This window comes from Barbus barbus (genome assembly GCF_936440315.1).
Source record: "Barbus barbus genome assembly, chromosome: 16".
Classification (NCBI taxonomy): domain Eukaryota; kingdom Metazoa; phylum Chordata; class Actinopteri; order Cypriniformes; family Cyprinidae; genus Barbus; species Barbus barbus.
Genome location: NC_136744.1, coordinates 10,743,828 through 10,765,970, shown reverse-complemented (window position 1 = coordinate 10,765,970; position 22,143 = coordinate 10,743,828). Strand labels below are relative to the sequence as shown.

At 37.9% G+C, this 22,143-nt stretch overlaps 1 protein-coding gene across 3 annotated transcripts; it reads left to right on the top strand.

The window, feature by feature from the left end:
* The first annotated feature begins 16,735 nt into the window (after nt 1-16,735).
* Nucleotides 16,736-22,049, top strand: LOC306882607 (uncharacterized protein). 3 transcript variants are annotated; one of them, XM_079437333.1, is made up of 6 exons: nt 16,736-16,831; nt 18,216-18,281; nt 18,580-18,709; nt 18,820-19,000; nt 19,085-19,764; nt 19,919-22,049. In XM_079437333.1, exons 3-6 carry the CDS (start codon nt 18,587-18,589, stop codon nt 20,687-20,689), a joined length of 1,755 nt encoding a protein of 584 aa, XP_079293459.1. In that variant the 5' UTR covers nt 16,736-16,831; nt 18,216-18,281; nt 18,580-18,586; the 3' UTR covers nt 20,690-22,049. The 3 variants fall into 3 exon arrangements, with proteins under 3 accessions (XP_079293459.1, XP_079293461.1, XP_079293460.1); XM_079437334.1 differs by having other exon boundaries at nt 16,757-16,831; nt 18,216-18,295; XM_079437335.1 differs by lacking the exon at nt 18,580-18,709.
* Nucleotides 22,050-22,143: the final 94 nt, after the last annotated feature.

The following is a 22,143-nucleotide window of genomic DNA, read 5'->3' as shown; positions in this document are numbered from 1 at the left end:
CGGATACTGCCTTACGATGACATAATATTGCAGATACCGTGATGCGCGGACTTTAAACGGGGAAGCTGCGGGTACAGGGCAGGGTTTAACCCTCGTGTTGTCCTCAGAAACTTCACAAACTTATCAGTTTTGGCCCACATTGAAAACCATTAAAAATTCATGAATTTTTAATAGTTTTCAATGTGGGCCAAAATTCATGAACGAGGTGCATTAGGGTGCAAATTGGTCAAAAGCCTTTACCCATCTATAAGGAAAAAGTGTTTGTCATGTTGAAAACTGTTATATTTGATGTTAAATTATGTTAAGAATATAAAGCATTGAATGTTAATGGAAAGAAATGTTAAAGGCTCAACTTTGTCTCTTCCTGGTTAATATCAGTCAATTCATTATATGCATTTAATCCCAATGCATGTATTATTTAGCTTTAAATTCATGAATGGTGTGCATAATTTATAAATACATTTGTAATATAAATCTACTTTGCACATTTCTCACGACAAATCCAAGGGCTTTTTTACCTGCAGGCCCTTTTAGCCCATCATGTACCCAGTCATCAGAATGTCCAATCGTATTTACTTTCCTTCTCATCTTGTCAAATTTCATACTTTTTTCTATCCCTCAGATATATCTAGCTGAAAAGATGGAAAATAATCCACTACCCATGGCATGGTAAATAGGAAGCTGCGTAAGCCAAATTGCAAGCATTAATGCTTGACACTTGGAAACTTTTCTCTTTTTTTTTATAGGTTTGGCACAACTGAGATTTTAGGTTAAACTTTATATATAGGTGAAAATTGATAAGGGCAATACTTTTTTTTAGATGTTTCATTTGATCAATTCAGACTGAAAAACTTTAAGGTAGTTTTAGATGGAGTGTAGTGTATCATACCACAGACGGTCACTCTGACTGCAGGACAGTCATTCAGCAGTTTTGAAATATTGTTTCTAACACTAAGCATTCCACATAACACTACTCTCTTTCATCCTAGCTTACAAGCTTGAAAATGTCTTACTTCCTGTTGGGGTCCTGATTAGCAGAATCAAGGACACCCAGGAGATTGCCCATTTAAAAATGTATTTTGTGAGGCTTTTGACAAGACTCAATTTCTGACAACTTTTTTACATTTACATTTAATGCGTATTATGAGATATAATGGTGAAATGTACATTTATGACCAGCCATTTCTTAACCCTGAAACAACATGATGCAATGCAATGTAAATTCCTTCATATCAACACACTGGGCCCTATTTTTACAGAATTTTCTTGTAAGTGCAAGACAATTTCCACATTTTACTTGAAATTAATAAAGAATAAAATTTAAAAAAAGCATCTGTTTACACTAAGTATAAAAAAGTAGATGCTATTTACAGTGTAAATAGTGGTAGGTCCTGTTTGCACTAAAAAGCACCAAACAGAATCATGTTTACAGTAAGTACAGTGATAGATGATATTCACATGAAGTGGAAACAGAAGTAACATGCTATTTGTACTAAGGTTACATTGTCTGAGCACTAGTAGGCGGAGTTTGTGAAAATATCCTTTGCCAGTAAGCTCTATGTGCACTTAATGGACATTATAAAGCAAAAGGTTTTATAGAGTTATTCAATGGCCAGTCATGAACTGAAAACCTGAAGTAGTCAGGGCCTCTAACACAATGAGTAAAGAGTTTGAAGCAATGCACTAAAATAGCACCTGCCTCTGATGGAGAGAGGTCTGCCATAACCACAGCTTTGACAACTCTATCTCATGTCTTATTTTCTGTAGCTCAAAGAGTAGAGCATTACACTAGCAATTACACTAGCAATTCCAAGGTCATGGGTTTGGTTCCCAAAAGCAAGAACTGTTAAATTGTAAAAATGTGTACAAAGAATGGAAAGTCGCTTTGGATTAAAAGTTGCCAAATGCATTAGGGTAAAAAAAAGACGTCCCATTTTGGTGTCTTACATCAAATTAAACTTACAGAATTTATTTTACAGAAATGGAAGTAAAGTGTCTACTTTAATGTTTGAAATAACTTTTGTGAAAATGTCAACGTATGGGTGAAATAATTTTCCATCATCATTCAAGGTAACAGATATATTTATGTAAAGATTAAACAACATACTTTAAAGGGATATTTTACCCCAGAATGAAAATTCTGTCATTAATTTCTCACCTCATGTCATTCCAAACCTGTAAGACCTCCATTCATCTTCGTAACACAAATTAAGATGTTTTTGATGAAATCAGAGAGGTCTCGGACCCTGCATACACAGTAATGCAACTGTAATGTTCCCACACCCAGAAACGTAGTAAAGACATCGTTAAAACAGTCCATGTGACATCAGTGGCTCAACTTCAATTTTGTGAAGCTACGAGAATACTTTTTGTGCAGAAAGAAAACAAAAATAACAATTTATTCAACAATTCTTCTCACAAGTTGTCATTTTGGAAAGTACTACGACGCATGTGCGCTGTCCCTTGAACATAATCAACGTAATCAAGTATTCTTGCAGCTTCGCAAATTTGAAGTTGAGTCCTTGATGTCACATGGACTATTTTATTGATGTTCTTACTACGTTTCTGGGCCTGGGAACATTTTGTTTGCGTTGTTGCTCTCTATGCAGGGTAAGAGAGCTCTCCGATTTCATCAAAAATATCTTCATTTGTGTTCCGAAGATGAATGAAGATCTCTCGAGTTTGGAATGACATGACGGTAATTAATGACAGAATTTTCATTCTTGGGTGAACTATCCCTTTAATCTATTGTTACACTGAATGGCATTTTAGTCTTCAGTAAATCATAGAGAAAATATATGACAGTCATTATTTTTTGCTCAGAAAAACAAAAATTTTAAACAGTACACATCAAATTTATGGGGGAAAACTAACTTTAAAACTTTCATTTTTTTATGCTTTAGTGCTATGGGTCTTTGACCCCTAGATGTCGATGTAAATGCTTCAAGACAATATAAATGACAAAAAAGTCAATAAGATAACAATTGATAACACCAATGTTACATTACCAGTTTCACAGTAATCTCACGATCTCTGCTTTTCTTCACATTAATGACAATTAAAAAAGAGAATAAGCTGCTTCCCTAATGACTATGTCTTACTTTAGACCTAATTAACTTCTAACTGTGCAATTCTTAGAGGTAAGATGTCAATCACATCTTATGAGCTTCTGGAGCCAATTCTCTGTCCACAAGAATCCCTCACACGTATTGTCCTCAGTTTGATCAAACACACTCGCTAAACACTTGTGCGCGCTTGCTAAATGACAGTGGAGACACAGAGGTGCAGCTGACATTCATAAGCGCACTATCTGGGCCAAGAGAAACACACCACACACACACTTACACAATGGACACTCACACAAACTAATCTGGAAAGGGTTCAATTCCAGCACCAAAGTGCAAATAGACCACTTACAGTCTAAACTGGGTAATTAGATCCTTAATCAGGGATCAGAACCACAGAGAGGCTTCTACGTAATGAAATTCCTCATTCATCTGAACTCATACACAACCTGACCCAATCTACTTTTAAGCACGCTGCCTTGAACAGCTGTGCCTAACACACTTCCTGTCACTCAATCAGATAAACTTGCATGCACACACAGATTATTTTCCATGATCTGAGCATTTCAAGTTATACAGCAAAGTTTAATATAGTTTGGCACAAACAAATTTTCAGCATCATTACTCCAGTTTTCAGTGTCACGTGATCCTTCAGAAATCATTCTAGTTTATTGCTGTTTCTTATTATCATTGTTGAAAACCATTGTGCTGCTTAATATTTTGTGGAAACCTGATTTATAAGACAATGAAGCCTCAGAAGTGGCCTGCAAGAACCTAGTTGAAGGAACGGTAAGCTATGTGTCCCATTGTCTTGCTGACTGCTATTTATGTATGGACTGGTGGTCTCATGGGAACAAACCGAATTTTGATATCCCCAAGCAAGTGGACTGATAATATGCAGAGTTTCCGCTCGGTCAGACGAATCTTACCCTGTCAAAATAGTTCTTGAGACTGTAGACGCGTCTCGCGGCCTTGTCCTGCTCCAGACTGGCGTCGTGCTCGGTGCTCAATAAGCGCACACTTGTTTGACGCAGCTGGCCGCACCCTGCACTTTTCTGTGTTCTAGGGCTTTACCCGAAGTGTCGACTTACAAACTGGAGGCATCAAGATTTTCTTTGAGCGGTTTAACTAGATTTAGAATTTAATTATCCGCTAAACTGCGTGCGGCACTTCACAACCTCTCATGTCAATCATCCGATAAAGAGGGAACACAAATCATCTCAGGGCAAGCGATCACGTTACCCAGATCTTAAACTTAAAAATATATCTACTATTAAAAAATGTTTAAGATGTATGTTTAAGATGGTGGAATTAAGTAAAACTAGCCTGTTTGTATGCTTTAGAGTAGCGACTGGACCCACAAACTATGCTACTCAACAAAACTGTCTTTTGAAACTAGAATTTTCTATAATAACTAAAAGAATTTTCAGCAGCTTTTCCTTGTCACTCACATACGGCCTCTTAAATAATTTAGTTTAGCAGCACAATTCAATAAATGTAGTCACAGCTTAATTTTATTGCATGCAATCCACTTCGAAATAGAAGTTAAATGCATGTGTGTTGGACTAGATTTTGTTGGCATTAACTGTGTTTTGGCAGGGGATTTTTAGTTCCCAGCCTGCTTTGCATGGGACTGGATGGGAAGAGTAAATGTTGAAGGTGTCATTTTGCGTTTTGGAGATGAGATTAGAAAAGAGGGAGACTTGTTAAGAGTTTCATGATCTTTTGCGATTTAAAAGAGTTTTCAACATCATACATAGGCCTATAGGAAGATTTACAATAGGCCTACATTCTAATATGCACAGTTACTAGCTACTAGCCTAACTGAAAGAGATGAATTTTGAAAAACAGTTTTGACATTTAAATTTATTACAGTTTACTCAGTTTGGTTTATGCTAAACAAGGCTTTAAATTGAGTTTACATGGTAATTTTGTCATGTTTTTGTTTGCACCGTTTAAACTACTTTAAATCACATTATCTGGTCAGTCAGACCCTCATAAATATGTCTTTCCACAATCGGTTTGTCAGAGTGCTTCTTCTATGAATGTTAAAACATGTTATTCAGTCACATTGCCCTCCACTGCTAGGTTTTCAAATCAAAAATGTGTAGACTCCAGATCTGGTTCAGCACTGAAAAAGTACATTTTTGAATATGTGAAAAGTATAATACATAACACACAATAACTGTAAATGAATAATAATATATTTTATCAACACTCAAGGACACTTTACAGTATAAAAACAACAATTACACATTTAATTTATGAAAATAAAATTAAAATACAAGAGTAACCTAAAACATGTTTATCAATTCTATAAAACTAGATCATTTGAACAGATGTTTTAATCTGAGATTTAAACTAAAATGTTACATACGTATATAGTTACAAGTTACATTTATAAAGTTAAACCACCTGTGACCCACTACAGTGTTCAAAGTCTCAAAACCATGCACATTCAAATTTAAAAACAATAGCAGATTGTACACACCAAAGAAAGAAATCTGATTTAATGCAAATAATGGCCTGAGGCATATTTATGCACACTTTTCCAAGTATCTCTGTATCATTCTCTAACAGATGTCTCTTTAGAATAGCTCACTTAATTTCAATCACGAATGATCTTTTGAAAAACAGAAAGAAAGATTAGAGACTGAATTTGCTTTGGGTTTTTGAGCTAACTGTGCTGTGGAGTTTGAATCATAATGGTCCAATCTGTCAGTGATCTTCAGTGTTTATCTAACAGCTTAGACAAGGCAAATAGACACTTGGGTTTGATCTTGAGGTCTGTTGTGATTGGACACCACAATGAGCAGACACATTTGAGCAGGTTAGAGGTGACAGGTCAAAGGTCGCCGGGTCTGTGGTCATGATCATGGGTGGCATATCCCCACAAACATCATAAATTGTGATCCTCCAGGCCATCTGTGTGCATTTATGTGTAAGATGACTGAGTATAACAGGAGATAATTGGAAACACAAAGCACACACCAACCTTCCTCCTCGCCTCTGTTTCAAGGTCTATTGTCGTGGTCACTGCAAGGTCAAGGGAGATGAACATCAGCAAAAAATATTGATTATGAAACTGTTAAAGATTCTTTGCCCTTGAGCCAAGGAAAAATATTTGGTTAACTGATAAATAAAGATATATAATCAGCAATCCAGCAAAACTTTCTTTGAGTAACCTATATATACATACATAAATTCACATTTCCTAGCTTTTACTTTTCATCAGAAGTATTCTTCCCATGATCATATCGATCCACAGACATGCTTCAATTCTGTGTGACCCTGGATTAAACTCGGGAACTAATCGAAGAGCGTCTGCAGGTTTAGGTGTGTCATTTGTTTATTTGTTTAGTGGGAGGCCATCATCTCCGCGAGCCCCCACACAGTGTCAAAGCTAAAGGCGAATATCTCTGTGCATTAATCAAAAGGATTTTAGTTCATTTATGAACATGCTCGTCTGGCATCACTGTTTTAAATTCTGCTTTCTTAATCTGAGTGAATTGTGTGTCTGCCGTTGTTTTGGTCTTTGCCCTTGACTGCTGATTGATTTGTGCTCAAACAGGTCGGTAGTGATGCATCTGCTAGCGGTATGAAAGCTAAACGTCATTAACCTATCAACCCACAGCCTTCGATTTTAACTGAGCATAATCTGATGACCACAGAGAAAATGTTACTGTTAGTAAAATAAAAATTATCAAAAAATAATCAAAAATTAACATTCATTAAACAAAAATGGGCTGTTATGTAGTAGTACCATATATATTGTGGACAATCTATTTGATAAAATATCTCACAGTTATTAAGATCATATTAGTTAGTTTGATTTTAGCACAATGAAGTGACCATGGAGGTAAATTCTGAATTGTTTCACTACTTCGGTTTAAGTGAATGGATTTTGATATGTTGCATGGGATGTAATTTGCAGCATGAAAAACTGACAATTTAAGAAATTTTATGCGAAGGAAGTATTTTCTTGGAAATTTTGTTTTAATTAGTAATTCTTTTATAGGTATTTCCTGTGTGCTCAATTTACCTTCCGTCATTTTAATAAACAAAAGTTACTTCCTGCAGCAATTCCTTTCAGAAGTGAGCACCGCATATCCTACTCACTCTGAAGGCCTGAATCATTGAAGTGGGAACTAAAGAGAACAGGGTAATTGTGTCTCGTAATGTAGATGTTTGGAACACACTTGGCGAAAGGAATAATGACAAACAATGCCGTTCTGGAACGACCCTTCTCATGGCGTCCTCTTCCTAAATTCCAAACACCATCTGGAATTTGTCCAGGCCTCACCATCTTCCAGGAAGTGACATGTTTGTTAGGAAATCTACAGGACCAACACCATCAAGTATTAGCAATGTGATGTTTTGTGCTTGTGAAGTTGGTTTGCCTCATTCCAAAACATTCCTTTACATAAGAATTTGAAATTGACATCCTGTAAACACATAAAATACCTGACAATCATGATGGCAAACTTAAGATCCATTTCTAGCCTTTTAGGTTCCACCCTGTTCATTTTCTTTCCATTAGGCTATGCGTAAATAAACAAGCTAACGTTTACTAGTATATTTCTCAACGTCCAGTGTGAGGGTGCTATTATAGTAGGCTAATATGGAAGGGAAAAATATGAATGTCACAGAAATCCTCGGTTTTTATATAGGGGACGTGTGAAGTAACAATCAGAGAACATTGAAAGAGTTGCAGGAAACGCTTGCAGAGCGCTTAAGGGCAGAAAGCAACAGGAGAGGATTAACACAACGGAGCGCAGGAAATGACATTTAACTTGTTAATATTTCTAGCTTTAGATTACTGATAAATTGTCAATTATTTTTCCTTAAAAGAGACAGATAACACGGGTGTTTGGCCGAGGGCTCGAGCGCAGTGCGTATGCAAAGTGACAGCCAATTAATGAGCGCTGAGTTGGGCTAAAGACGTCATGCCTTTCAGCGTCTAGTTTGGGGTAATAATGACTTCCCAATGAATCCACTGATTGAAATGTAACTTGCCTGGCCTCGGGCGAGCGGCTAGAAATGACTAGAACAGAGGCAATCAGAAGATGGTTGAAGACAAAGGATACTCCGCTCCTTACAAATCAGTTTCTCTCTATATAGCTGCAGCCGATGTTGTGAATCTATATGCATTGATGAAAAAAAAATATTTCGTCATAGACTGCTTGCAGCAAACACGCATTAGCATATTCATAGTAAATATGCAGGCTATTTACGATAATAAAGTCGGATTATTCAATTCAATGAATGTTAAATAGATGAGCAAATAGTGTATGCGTTATCTACAATGACTTCTGTTTATTCTTCATCGCTTCCCAATTGAACTCTTCGTTTCATTTAACTTTTCTATTTTTAATTTCAGTCAATTTCTGTTTTTTTCAACCTAACGTCCGGGTTATTTGTGGGAGAAATCACGCCCTGCGGCCAGCGCGCGGGATAAGCGCTTTTTATTATACACCACACAGATAACCAAAGGAGACTAGCGCGCGAATGCTATGCATAAAAGCATAAGCGCGTGAATCAAGATAAAAACAAATGATGCTATTTCCGCGCGTATGGCGTCCCACCTTCTGCAGTGTCCCACTTACTCTGCGCGAATGTGAAGTTTTTAAAGCGGGGATGTTAAACTCAGCTTCTGCATGACCAACGTCCTCCAGAATTTGGCTTCAACTCTAATTAAACATACCTGATCCAGTCGAGAGCCTTCCAGAAGTGCTTGCAGAATATATGGCAGGTGTAGGCTACTGGACCAGGCTTGGAACAAAATTTGCTTTGGAACTGAGTTTGACACCATATATATATATATATATATATATATATATATATATATATAAATTGTCTTTTAAGTAACTTTAAGTGTTTTTTTGCTTGAGAATGTGGCTAGGATGGGGAAAACGCCGTGAGCTTATTGCTACTTTTGGACTGAATATTATAGTTTCCAAGAACAAATTCACTCATGTGTGAAACAACTTTATTCAGAGCCATCATATTAACATTAAAAGCTGGGGATCTCTGTCAGAAGAAGATGACCCCTTCATTTAACTCTTCCAAATATTTTAACAACAAGCATCATTAAAATATCTAGGTGTATATTGTGTTTTATAATTACGTTGATTTTATAGTAATAATTATTTTCTTTGGGTTATGGTATTTAGATTTATGGACTTTGCTGCCCTCTTTCGGATAAACATGTATTAGGCAACTTTTTTTCCTTCATAGCATAGAAAACTGAGATTCTATACATTCACAAATGAATGACTATTTTTGTGTCGTCTAACTTGTTACTGATGTATTGGTATTTAGTTGTGTAATTTGATATTTATTGAACTGTTGCAAAGTGTTACGCAATTACATTGAACAATTTTCAAATTGCATAAGAACTGTTTATTCACATCATTATCTAAAAACAAATATTACTTAATTGTTTGTTAATTATTCAGAGAAAATGAAACATATAGACATTTAAAAATACCCCCAACACATTATAAAATATTATACATTACAGAAGCACAAAATAATAATGCTAATAATAACAACAATACTTCACAGTCTGAATTATTGTTTAGCTATATGAAATCTGATTATATTTGCCAATACAAATAACAAATACAATGATAATACTATATTCTAAAGCTAAAAGCCAGGGTCATTCACAGTTTTCAAGTAAGTTTACATGACACTCCAGATTTATTTTATTCAAACCCTGAACCATTTGAGTTATTGTAAACATTACTAATTCAGTTTTTGGGATGGTAGCATTCTGTTGCAGAAGGAGGTTCTGGAGGTTCAGTCCCTGGTTATAGATCACCTTAAACGGAAGACAATTGAGAAAAGTTCCATTAAAATGAGTTAATACAATGCTCCACGCATGCTCCATGATTCCAACATCCCTGTGACCCTGCATAGCAGTTTGTAGAATGAGATGGAAGGTTTGTTTATCTGTATGTTTGTCTCAGTCAGAGATAATATTTTGACGTTTTCCGAATGAATAAGAAAATTATCACTGATATCCTGCTGAGATTTCACTCCATCGAATATGCTGCCCTGATTTTTCACATTATGTCAAAGAGTGTTATTAAGAGATTTCTAATGACCCAGGGGCATGCAATACATGCGTCTAAAAGCACTGGCTGACAGCAGAGAGAGAAAACAAGATTGTGTGTGTGAATGCCACATCTTCTATAAAGTTGATCCCTCAAGTAAAAACATTACTTTCACGATCCGGGAAATTCTCCAAGAGAAATAACCGCTTCGGCTGACCTGCGCACATTAAGCATATTTTTTTTTTGCTCTTTCTTTGTTGTTAGAAATTGCAAGAGCCAAGCCAAGGGCACTATGTCACAAGAAGAAAGCACATATACACACTGGCCCAGAAATGCAAAAGCACCTCTGAGAGAGTGACTACAGGGTCTCTGAGCCACGAGAATACAGACAGAATACACATATTAATGTACTAATAAAATAAACATATAGGTGTATTAACAAGGCACTTTTTAAATGTATCTTTGAATTAAATACAGTTTTAAGTTTCCCCAAACTTAACTGTATTAATAATTCTTAATAATTAATCAATTTATTTATCTTTTAACATTTACTCATCCTCCAAGATTTAGAGTTTGTTTCTTCGTCAGAAATTTAGCATTACATCAGTTGCTCACCAGTGGATCCTCTGCAGTGAATGGGTGCCGTTAGAATGAGAGTCCAAACAGCTCAGGAAAACATCACAATAATCCACAAGTAATCCACACAACTCTATCGTTTAGTGTCTTGTGAAGCAACAAGCTGCATGTAAGAAATATCATCAAGACGTTTTTAACACTGTTGCTTCTGGCTAAAATAAGAGACTTCCATAATATTGCTCCTGAGAAAAAGTAATCTCATTTGAATCTGGAGAGAAATATGCACATACCACGCATCATTTACAAGTGAAAAACAGTCCAAAACTCTTCTAAACAAACATGTCAGTTAATTTTGAGGACAACAGGGGATGGACTTTTTCACTGGAAGAAGCATGGATTATGGACACATATTTTGGCCAGAAGTGACAGTTTAAAGTTAAAATGCCTTAATAATGGATTTGTTTCTTAGAAACACACAGCTTTTCACTTTACAAGACAGTATCTGATGTAGGATTTGTGGATTATTGTGATGTTCTTATCAGCCGTTTGGTCTTTCATTCTGACGGCACCCATTCACTGCAGGAGGAACCTGATGTAATGCTAAATTTCACTAAATTATTTCCTATGAAGAAACAAACTCATCTACATCTTGGATGGCCTGAGGATGAGTAAATTTAATGTCACCATTTGCACTATAGCAGTATGAGAGGAAGCTTTTTCCAACTGTAGTTGTTGATTGTTTACTTCATTCAAGCGGTGCTGTGGCGAAAAGGGGAAACGCCATGCTTCAAATGCACAACAGACTAATCTGGGTTTGTGTTTCCCTTCAGCTATGATGACGTTGATGCTTGACGACACTGAATGGCATCTCTTAAAATATCTGCAATCAAGCGTGCGCAACTAAGGGAATTCAGCACAGCAAAGTGCATCCACATCGGAATAGTTCCCACTGGACTGCATCTCAAGGAGTTTGACATGGCATTGAACAGCACATTTGTGAGTTTTGATGGTGGCATTCAACAGTTAGAAGGAGAAGATACTAAAATAATCGTACCAGCTATTCTCAGCACAATCAGTGGGCTTGGGATCGGTGGGAATGTTTTGGTGCTTGTGGTACTTATCTACGTTTTCGCCAACCAGAGCGCATCCGAAGCAAATGTGATGCTCGCTAACTTGAGCGCAACTGACTTGATGATACTCTCTGTGTGCGCTCCGGCGCGTGCGGTCACATACTACAAGCGCACTTGGACACTCGGACTACTAGCTTGCAGAACTACAGAGTGGATTCAGCACAGCTGTCTGGCAGTAAAAACATTTACACTGTTAGCTACGAGTCAAGCGCGTCATAACTTTTCCAGTCATCCCGAGGAGCAGTTGAATTTTTGTCAAAAGAACGTTGTGATCACCTTGATGGTCATATGGACGGTTGCGCTCGTGTTTCCAGTTCCTGATATTGTTTTTTCCAGGTTAAAAGATGAGGGAAATATCAGTCTGTGTGTATCCGAATTAACTTTTCACTCCCAAGATGCAATGCGAGTTTTCAGTAAGATGCTACCATTGGGCATCTACGTTCTTCCCATCATCCTCTCTGCCGTGTGCCACATCAGGACCATCTTCCTCGTCAAACCGAGTTCCAATGAGGAGTCTTTTCTTGCACGTCAATATGCGAATTCTTTGATGTATTTATGCGTCATCGCCCTGAACACGCTCATGATGCTTCCTGAGTGGGTTTCTTGGGTGTGGATGCGCCATAGATTCGGCGAAAGCTGCAAACCCTCAGTCAGTTTGCTGATTTTCGCTCAGGTGTGTGTTAACTTGAGCAGCGCGTTCTTTCCCGCCATTCTTCTGACCATGCACGTGCCCCTCAGAGAAGGTCTTAGCAATCTGTGTTCACTGTTGGCTTGTCGACGTGATAAGCACAGACTAAAACTTGAGGGGAATGGAGATGAGATGCGCACAGTGGTTATGAGGGTGTTGGATGAGCGAGGATGTGTGACCATAATAGAGAGGCATTCAGATGAATCCTGTCAAACTCTCCCGGATCTCGAGCACTTTTGGAGCGAACGGCGAAACACTACAGTCACAGAGGATACTGACCCGTTACCATGGGAACGACTGAATCAAAGCAACGTTGAACTCTAACCTTTGACCTCTGTTATATCTGTGCAGGAAACCCCAGTTTAAGATGATAGCTGTGTTTTGGAGAATGATAGATTAATCTAAGCTGGTCCAAGCTTAATAAACTGTGCAGTCATGTATTGACTAAATGTATGTATTGAATATGAAAACCTTTTCTGATTGCCCTGCGTAGTTGCACAAGACCAAAAAGGTTAACTTTCTTTTTTATGAAGTAAATAATCTTATTTTCAGAAGTCTGCTTCTGTTTTGTCTGTTGTATATTTAATGTATGTTCTGACTCAAAATCTGTTTCACTAAGAAATGTTTTAAGTATATGTAAACAATAAAGATATGCTATAAAAAGGTGTATCGTTTAGTCCCTTTTTGATTGATTTGATTTCAAATGCAACCTAGAATGTAGGTGCTAATATTTCAAAACATTTTGAATGTGATTTGTTGAAAAATGTTTCATAGAAATATGCTCGTATGCTTTGCTTTTTTTTTTACTATATATAAACTATAATACTATATATTTAATGTTTTTATTTGTATGTGGTGTCAAAAGATTAGAGATTGAAAGAAGAACCATGGCCCATAAAAACCATGTGAGCATGATATATCGTCAGTCAAGAGCTCACAGTGATGCTATTTTAGTGTAGGCTCTATTAGTGCCAAATGAATGATTAGCTTTAGGTGCTTTTTGCAAGAGGTGCTTTTAAAAGATCACTGTTCTTTCAACTTAAAGCCTCCTTGGTTACTACAAAATACCCTCTAACATTTAACATTATTGGGTGAACATACTGTGACATGCATCCAATATATAGGCCATCAATGAATAATATCCATAATTGAGATTGGAATACACAAGTAAATGCATATGTACATTTAGGAGCTCATTATTTAGAGTTGATTAACTAAGCTAAACATACAGTGGGACAAATAAGTACTTGATACACTGCCGATTTTTCAAGTTTTCCCACTTACGAAGAATGGAGAGATCTGTAATTTTCATTGTAGGTACACCTCAACTGTGAGAGACAGAATATAAAAATAAAAAAAATCCAGAAAATCACACTGTATGATTTTTAAATAATGAATTTCCATTTTATTGCATGAAATAAGTATTTGATCACCTACCAACCAGCAAGAATTCTGGCTCTCACAGACCTGTTAGTTTGTCTTTAAGAAGCCCTCCTATCCTCCACTCATTACCTGTATTAATTGCACCTGTTTGAACTCGTTACCTGTATAAAAGACACCTGTTCACACACTCAATCAATCAGACTCCAAGCTCTCCACTGTGGGCAAGACCAAAGAGCTGTCTGAGGACACTAGGGACAAAATTGTAGACCTGCACAAGGCTGGGATGGATTACAGGACAATAGGCAAACAGCTCGGTGAGAAGACAACAACTGTTGGCGCAATTATTACAAAATGAAAGAAATTCAAGATGACTGTCAATCTCCCTCGGACTGGGGCTCCATGCAAGATCTCGCCTCGTGGAGTATCAATGATCCTGAGAAAGGTGAGGGATCAGCCTAGAACTACACGGGAGGACCTGGTCAATGACCTGAAGAGAGATGGGACCACAGTCTCAACCGTTACCATTAGTAACACACTACACCGTCATGGATTAAAATCCTGCAGCACGCACAAGGTCCCCTGCTCAAGCCAGCACATGTCCAGGCCCGTCTGAAGTTTGCCAAAGACCATCTGGATGATCCAGAGGAGGCATGGGAGAAGGTCATGTGGTCAGATGAGACCAAAATAGAACTTTTTGGTATAAACTCCACTTGCCATGTTTGGAGGAAGAAGGATGAGTACAATCCCAAGAACACTATCCCAACCGTGAAGCATGGGGGTGGAAACATCACGCTTTGGGGGTGCTTTTCTGCAAAGGGGACAGCACTACTTGAGAGGAGGATGGATGGATGGATGGGGCCATGTATCGTGAGATTAACTCAACCTCCTTCCCTCAGTAAGAGCATTGAAGATGGGTCATACAATGTGATTTTTCTGGAATTTATTTTTTTTATTTTCTCTCACAGTTGAGGTATACCTATGAAAATGACAGATCTCTCCATTCTTTGTAAGTGGGAAAACTTGAAAAATCAGCAGTGTATCAAATACTTATTTGCCCCACTGTACTTTGTACAGCTATCTATTATTTATAACAGCTTGGCAGTAGTGCTGTCAAACAATTAATCGTGATTAATCGCATCCAAAATAAAAGTTTTTGTTTACATAAAGTGTTCTAGGTAATATAAATTCTATAAATATAAACATGTAAATATTTTCAAAATATATATATACTGTGTGTGTTTATATATGCATAATCAATATGCACAGAACACACACATTATGTAAACAAACTTTTATTAATCGTTTGACAGCACTACTTGGCAGATTTTTTTTTTATTTGCATAGCAAATCTCTATGACATAAGCACATGATGTCACTAATCTAATACATTCACAATGTCTTTGCCAAAAGTATTTACAACTATAAAATGTACATCTCAATATTATATATTTACTTTAGACTCCGAGAGTATGAAAAAGAATGGATTAAAAAGTACAGTATTGTATTTACTATGTTTGAGCTAAACATAAGACCAATGATTTATCATGCACAGTATTCTGCTTCCAGTGGCCCATATACTCACAAACACAAGAGACTGGCTGTAGCCTAAGGAGATATGCTCATATTATGTGATTTCTATAGTATAATAGCCATTACCCGTGAAGAGAGCGAAAGATACAGCTTCACTCTGTACGTACAGGGCCATCTACTGGCCATTTGGAGAAATATACACTTGACTTGGTGAATCGATGAATTGGCCATTGATACATACATGAGGGACAAACAGTTTCTTCAACATAAATAATCAAATGCATTATTATTACTCTGTTATTATTCTGCTGCACCCTCTTTCTCTTTTTTGCTTTAGATGACGTCAAAATATCTCATACCAGGGATATTCAATTTTAGAAAGCTTAGAGGCACAAAATAGGATCCCTCTGTAGCATCGGGGCTGCACACAGTAAATTTTATAGTAGTTAGGCTGTTTTATGTTAATAAGGCTAATATGTGTTTGCAAAACATGATGTTAACTTAATACAAGGACATCTTAGTAAAACAAGAATAAAACGAAACATTTCCTGGGAATATTTCCAGTATATAAACTGTTCAAAGCCTTTACTTTCCCAGATGATCACTCTCTTTAGGGTTTTGTTTAGGTTAGTAACTTAAAATCACTAAATAATTTATTTTGGGGAGTAGACATCACTTCTTCGTCATTACTGCAGATGTGCAAGTATATAATGCGCATGTCTGAGAACGCGCGCCTGCGCAGTGTGCCCACCGTTCAACTCGCACTCATGCATGCTACATGCAACTCTAACTTTACAGAAAATTAATTCCATAATTACTATTCAAATTGGACACAAGATTTGTACACATTTAATATTTATATTTTTATGGTGGCAATATCATCGGGCCACAAAAACTTAGACCCATGGACTTAGCCTATGGCACCCTTACAGCATACAGCATACAGCATATCCCTCCCTCAGAGTTTATCAGCTTTCAGTGGCGTCTTTATCTGTTTGTACAACTGCAATACCTTTAACAGCTGTATAATAAAATAGGTAACCATGCATTTCAAAGTATACCTGACCTAGGATAATTTTAGTTTATTTTCGACATCGTTTGTCCCCTACGCCCGCAGCACATGCCAACAAAATGAAACAAATAATAATGATTATGGTTTTTAAACGTGTCCTACTGCAAGACGATACGATTTCAGAATCATTTTTGCAACACAGAAATATAAGAATTCAGTGGCGTAATATTGTAACAAGTTGATACACAGATCCGAGATCCAATGAAAAGACAAACAGCGTGTGATGACGGGAGGGTTGTGCTTTAAACGCTGAACGGAAGACGTGCAAATCGAAACTTAGTGCTTCAATCTGCGAAGGACCTTACAGACTGACCTTCCTCTAAAGGGTAAGTTCAAATACACTTCATATTTCATATGGTTAGTTGTTTTGTGCGTAAATGATACTGTACTTGCGTTTCGTGTGCTAATGTCTGTCTTGCATAAAGCTCGTGCACCAGTAAAGTTAGGTGACGAGTTCACATACAAACAGGCGGACTGTCTCTTGAAAATACGTATTACATAAACTCCCATTTGAATGATTTTAGATGTTTAAATGCGCGTTTTGTATGTTTCTGATTCCCGCGACTTAATTTTCCTGGTAAATCGACTTGAAAAAGCATGCTCAAATATTGACAAACTCTTCGTAATCACTTTTGCATGTGATTTTAAAGGCTGCTCTTCGTCGTTATTCTTCATAATTTACGCCAGGCACAATGCATTGCATACTTTAAAGTATATGCTGGATATCAAGACAGGCAGGTAACACTTGACAATGTTTCCTCGAGATTTTACAGGGAAATGGGGCGGTCGTTTAGAGGACAATCCACATGAGAGCAGGTTTGCCCGTTTCCTTGAACATAAGCCAATTAACTACCTCGTGCTTTAAATCCTATAATAATTTATTAGAAACTGTGAATAGTCCTGGACTTGGTTGGCTGGACATTAGCTCTGAGGAAGGATAGCACCTGCCTACCTGTCTAGTTTAGTGTGGCTTAGGACAGTTAATGTCTGTTATCATTCAAGATGACAGATAATAACTCTGCTCCAGTTCAACTATTTCATGTTTGACCTTTAAGGGACGTGAACTATGGATTAACCTGCAGTGCCTTAGTTTAGAAGAACAGTACTGTCATTGAATCTGACAACAGATTATAATTTCTGAGCTGTTTAAATTAAAACAGACTAAGATTCAGACTAAAAACAGTCTCTGATGTCAATGTAGTATTCCTGTGAGTTTGGGAAAGAATGTGAATCATTAGAAGAAACAGAAATGCATTAGATGTAACTGGTGGGACAAATGTATTTAAAATTTAGGGCGGACATGAGGAATGCCCATTCAGGGATATCACCATGCATTGATGTCAATGTTGCAAAATCTGCTTTGCGTTCCTCATATCCGATCTACATTTTACAAACATCTGTCACACCAGTTATATCAAATGCATTTCTGTTTCATCTGTTGTTTGAAAGTGTTTTCTAATGAAGGCCAAATTAAAACTTAAGGATTTCCCCAAAATTCTCATGCATACACCAGTTTTCACTTTCACTTTCAAGGCTTCCCACATCCAGAAGTGCTGAAGCAGGATGGATTGATGCAATCATATTTCTAGCATTGTCAGTAGACTGCACTCTGCCTAGCTGATTATCTAACACTCTAATTCAGTTTTAATGATAACCCTCTCAAACTTTGAAAATTACATTTGTAATAATTTTCTCTAATTCTTTTCCCAGATCTGATTTGGAGTCCAGATTCAGGGAAACAAAGAAAACGCTGTTGAATTTTACTATTTAAAGCAGGTATACATTTTCAAGTATGTGTTTTTATGTAGTGCAGGGGTGACCAATCCTGCTCCTGGAGGGCCACAGACTGTCCTGCAGAGTTTAGCTCCAACCCCAATTAAACACCTAACACAGGCTAATCACTTACTAGGCATACTAGAAATTATCAGGCAGGTGTGTTCAGGCAAGTTGGAGCTAAACTTTGCAGGACAGTCTGTGGCCCTCCAGGACCAAGTTTGGACACCCCTGATTTAGTGTGATTAATAACTATAAACCACTAAATAACACTGTTTTTCTGTCATTCTTTCTTTATAAGTGCAAAAATGTCATTTACACGTGATAAATTTTATAACGAGGCAATAAGGCCGAATTTGGCTCATTTTTCGTCAACGGTCAAAGTGAGAGATATCTTACCTCACCTGCCATGCCTCACACTCACTGATAGGGTAAGCAGTACTACATTTAACTACAAATAACATCACAATTATATCTAGATATGCAAAAGTAAAAGGCTTAAATTATTTTTTGTTTACTAATTCAATTTGTGTTTTTGCAGGAAGAGGTCGAAGCCAAGAGAGAAACCTCCGGAAACTTCACTGCTATGCAGACACTTCTGGACAATCTACGCAGACGTGAGAAATGGCCTGATGAGTTCATCACTGCACTCCGGAACTGTGAACATGGGGAACTGGCTAATGAGATGAGCGCTATTTATGACAGGATCAGGGGCATCACAAGTAAGAGCTTTCTTGCTTGTGTTCAAAACAAATTATGAAAAGGAGGGATGTTATTTTATTAATGTTTTTTTTCTATATCTACAGATAATGCTGCTCCTACACCCAGACCAGCACCTGCTCCAGCTGCTTCTTATACTTCATCTGGTTCTACAACAACCACAGTGACAGTTCATGCAGTCCAAGAGACCACTCCTCCTCTGCTGAGTCCACCCTCAGGGGGAGCCCCAGAAAGTTCAACAGCCCCTTCCAACACTGCAGACCCAAAACCATCTCCTGTTTCTGTTAAACCTCCTACTCCAGTTCCAGCACCCTCTCCTGAACCAGTTTCCCAAGCTGACATAGCACCTCCTTTTGTAGCTCCTTCCCAATCACCTCCCCCTCCTGAAGTCTCAGTTTCTAAAGTGTCTTTACCTGTTCCAACCCTCACTGGGGCAGCTGAGAACAAAACACCTTCTTTAGATAATTCAGATGACTTGGCTTTAACCGACCAAACCACCTCCTCCTCCTCATCAACTCGTGAAGCTCTCCTCTCCACCTCAAGTGCTCAAGCATCCTCCTCAGACACTTCCACTTCTCAAAGCCAAATAACAAAGCCTAACACCACCTCCCAGACTTCTCCGAAGTCAAAGAAGACCCAGGTGCCAATAGCAGACAAAGACTTTGACACTTCTGAGAGAATCCCTGTCCAAGACTCTAATCCCCCATTGAGAATGCAAAGGACGTTTCAGGAGCCGGAAGAGATCTCTGACCCAACTGCAAATGAGGTAATGCTCAACCCAAAGCACTTTACTGTTGTTCTTAAGCAAAACTGTGATTATAGCAAGTTAGTTATTCAAAGGTTCTGGTCAATTCTATTTCAAGTTTTTCCAATGGTTAATATGTTGTTTTCTGTGGCTTAATCTTCCGTTTTCTCTGCAGGTGGTTCAGCGGAACAACACTGTTGGGTTGCCAGTTTTTAATAATGCTCCAACAAATTTTACCAGAACAGCTCAAGCGACATCATCTGCACCTGCTGAGGTGGTTATGCACTCTCCCTCATCTGTCAACCAGGAATATTTCAGCAAGCCTGGTGTCCTTCAGCTTCCAGAAGCCCAGCAGAACAGATCAGAGATTCTTCCTGTCTTTCAAGAGGAGCCTTGCTCAGTGGTTTCAGAAGATTTGGAGATCAGCGACGCAGACTCTTCCACAGAACTTGGAGAGTCTACTAGTCTTGCAGACCAGAACTCTGTTCCCTTTGCTTCCCTTGATTCTGCTACGCAGTCCTTTCAAGACCCTCCATACACTGCTGCTCCCTTGACCCTTAACCAGCCTGAGGAGGACCACTATGAATCTCTCTACGAGAGTCCTACACGGGTAAATGTAATCCGGTTTGATGAAGAGCCATCTGCTGAAAATATGAATGGTCAGCCACCAAGCATCCTTCAATATAGAGGAGTCATCTCTGAGGACCAGCATACTCCGAACTATGTTGGCACAGAAAGTGCAGTTCATCTTTCAGAGCCATCTGGGTATGACAGTAAGAAGTCAACCACCATCAACGTTCGAGAGGAAGAATCCATTGCTGCTAGGCCAGAGCAGAGAGGAGAGGGGCACCCTGAGTTATTCAGGATAAACAAGTTACACCTTTTTACTGCTGCAGGGGTTGGTCTTTCTGCTGCATTCTTGGCCTGGAAGTTCACCCACAAATGAAAAGTTTCATCATGTACTCACTCTTGTGTTGCACGAAACCCCTATGATTTTTCTTTTTCAATTAAACTTTTCCATAAATAACAGTGGATAGTAACTGGTGCTGAAGAAAAGGACAAAACGTCCCTGTGAGGTTTGTGGTACAGTATATACCAAGTCTTCTAGAACCATTCGATAGCTTGCTATGAGAAACAGACTGAGATTTTAGTTGTCCAACATGATCTCTTTCGCCCAAACGCTCAGTGGTTTTATCCTCATGTATTATTTTATGCGTGTACATGCCTATATGTAATCATGGCTTGCCATGTGCCTTACATAGATATGCCTTGTATGCCAGAGCCAATAATGAATTTGACTGCCGTTGCATCTGTGAAATCAGTTTCACTAATAAATGGATTGTCATGGAGCTAATAAGTAATTTGGAGAACCTAGTTTGACTGGCATTGCATTGTACAACAATTTGATGTATTGTGAATTGTGATAAGGTTACAAGAATACATCCTGTGTGTTACAGACCATGAATATAAGGAGCTGTTGCATAACCTATTGGACATTTATGAACAACTTATTTGGAACATAATACATGGACTGGACAATTGCTCCAACCCTCTCCTTAAGGAACTATTTCTCCATCACTGTCCCATATTTTCTGGGCAGTTGGACCCCTATAAGAGTTTCAAAGTGTGCGCACACACAGAATACTGCCCACTTTTGACAAAAATCAAATGTGTTCTAATGTCAGCCGTAAGAGGTACCTATAGTGGAGTAACTAAATGCAAACATAACCAAGTGCCCCATGCCCCAAGATTATATTGTTTATAAGTCTTGTATCTGCAGAAGTCTCCAAGTCCAGCGCACAACAGTTATACAATGATATGTAGTTGAAAAAGATTGTACACTGTATTCAAGGAATATTTTTAAGTTCAAGCATTCTCTGAGATTCAAACTCATGTTCTTTGGGGTGCTAGCGCCATTGCTCTATCGTTTGAGCTGCAGAAACAACATAAGATTCATGCTATTAGCATCAAGTTGTCTGTGTAAGGGTAAACTACTTACACTGTAAATGACAGAATGAATTACGTGTACACTTTAAATGTAATTCATGTGTCTTTTTTTAATCGGCAACTGCACTTTATCCACACTTTCTCATGTGAAACGATTGAACCTGATTTTAATTGTTACTCCTGATCTTTTAAGTACTTTATCTGGGCCTGTATGCTTCCTAGATAAGTTACTGTATTTCAGGGGAATATTTATACTTGTGCTAAACTGTTTTGATTTTGTGTACTGCTCAATCTTGATCATTAACAGTCAGTAATGATTTCCAGAAATGTTTCTGAAATAAAATGTCCTACCTTGTGTCTTTCTGGTCAGTCTGAGCATAAAAGGCGGTAAAGATTGTGAACAAATGATGCTTGGATGTAGACAGTGCTGTTATGTGAAGCGCGCCGTCTACT

Excerpts from the sequence above, each read along its gene's own strand:
- LOC306882607 (XM_079437333.1), top strand. The coding sequence starts at position 18,587 with ATGTCATTTACACGTGATAAATTTTATAACGAGGCAATAAGGCCGAAT. Across the intron at positions 18,710-18,819 it reads GCCTCACACTCACTGATAGG|GAAGAGGTCGAAGCCAAGAG; the intron begins GTAAGCAGTACT and ends GTGTTTTTGCAG. Across the intron at positions 19,001-19,084 it reads CAGGATCAGGGGCATCACAA|ATAATGCTGCTCCTACACCC; the intron begins GTAAGAGCTTTC and ends CTATATCTACAG.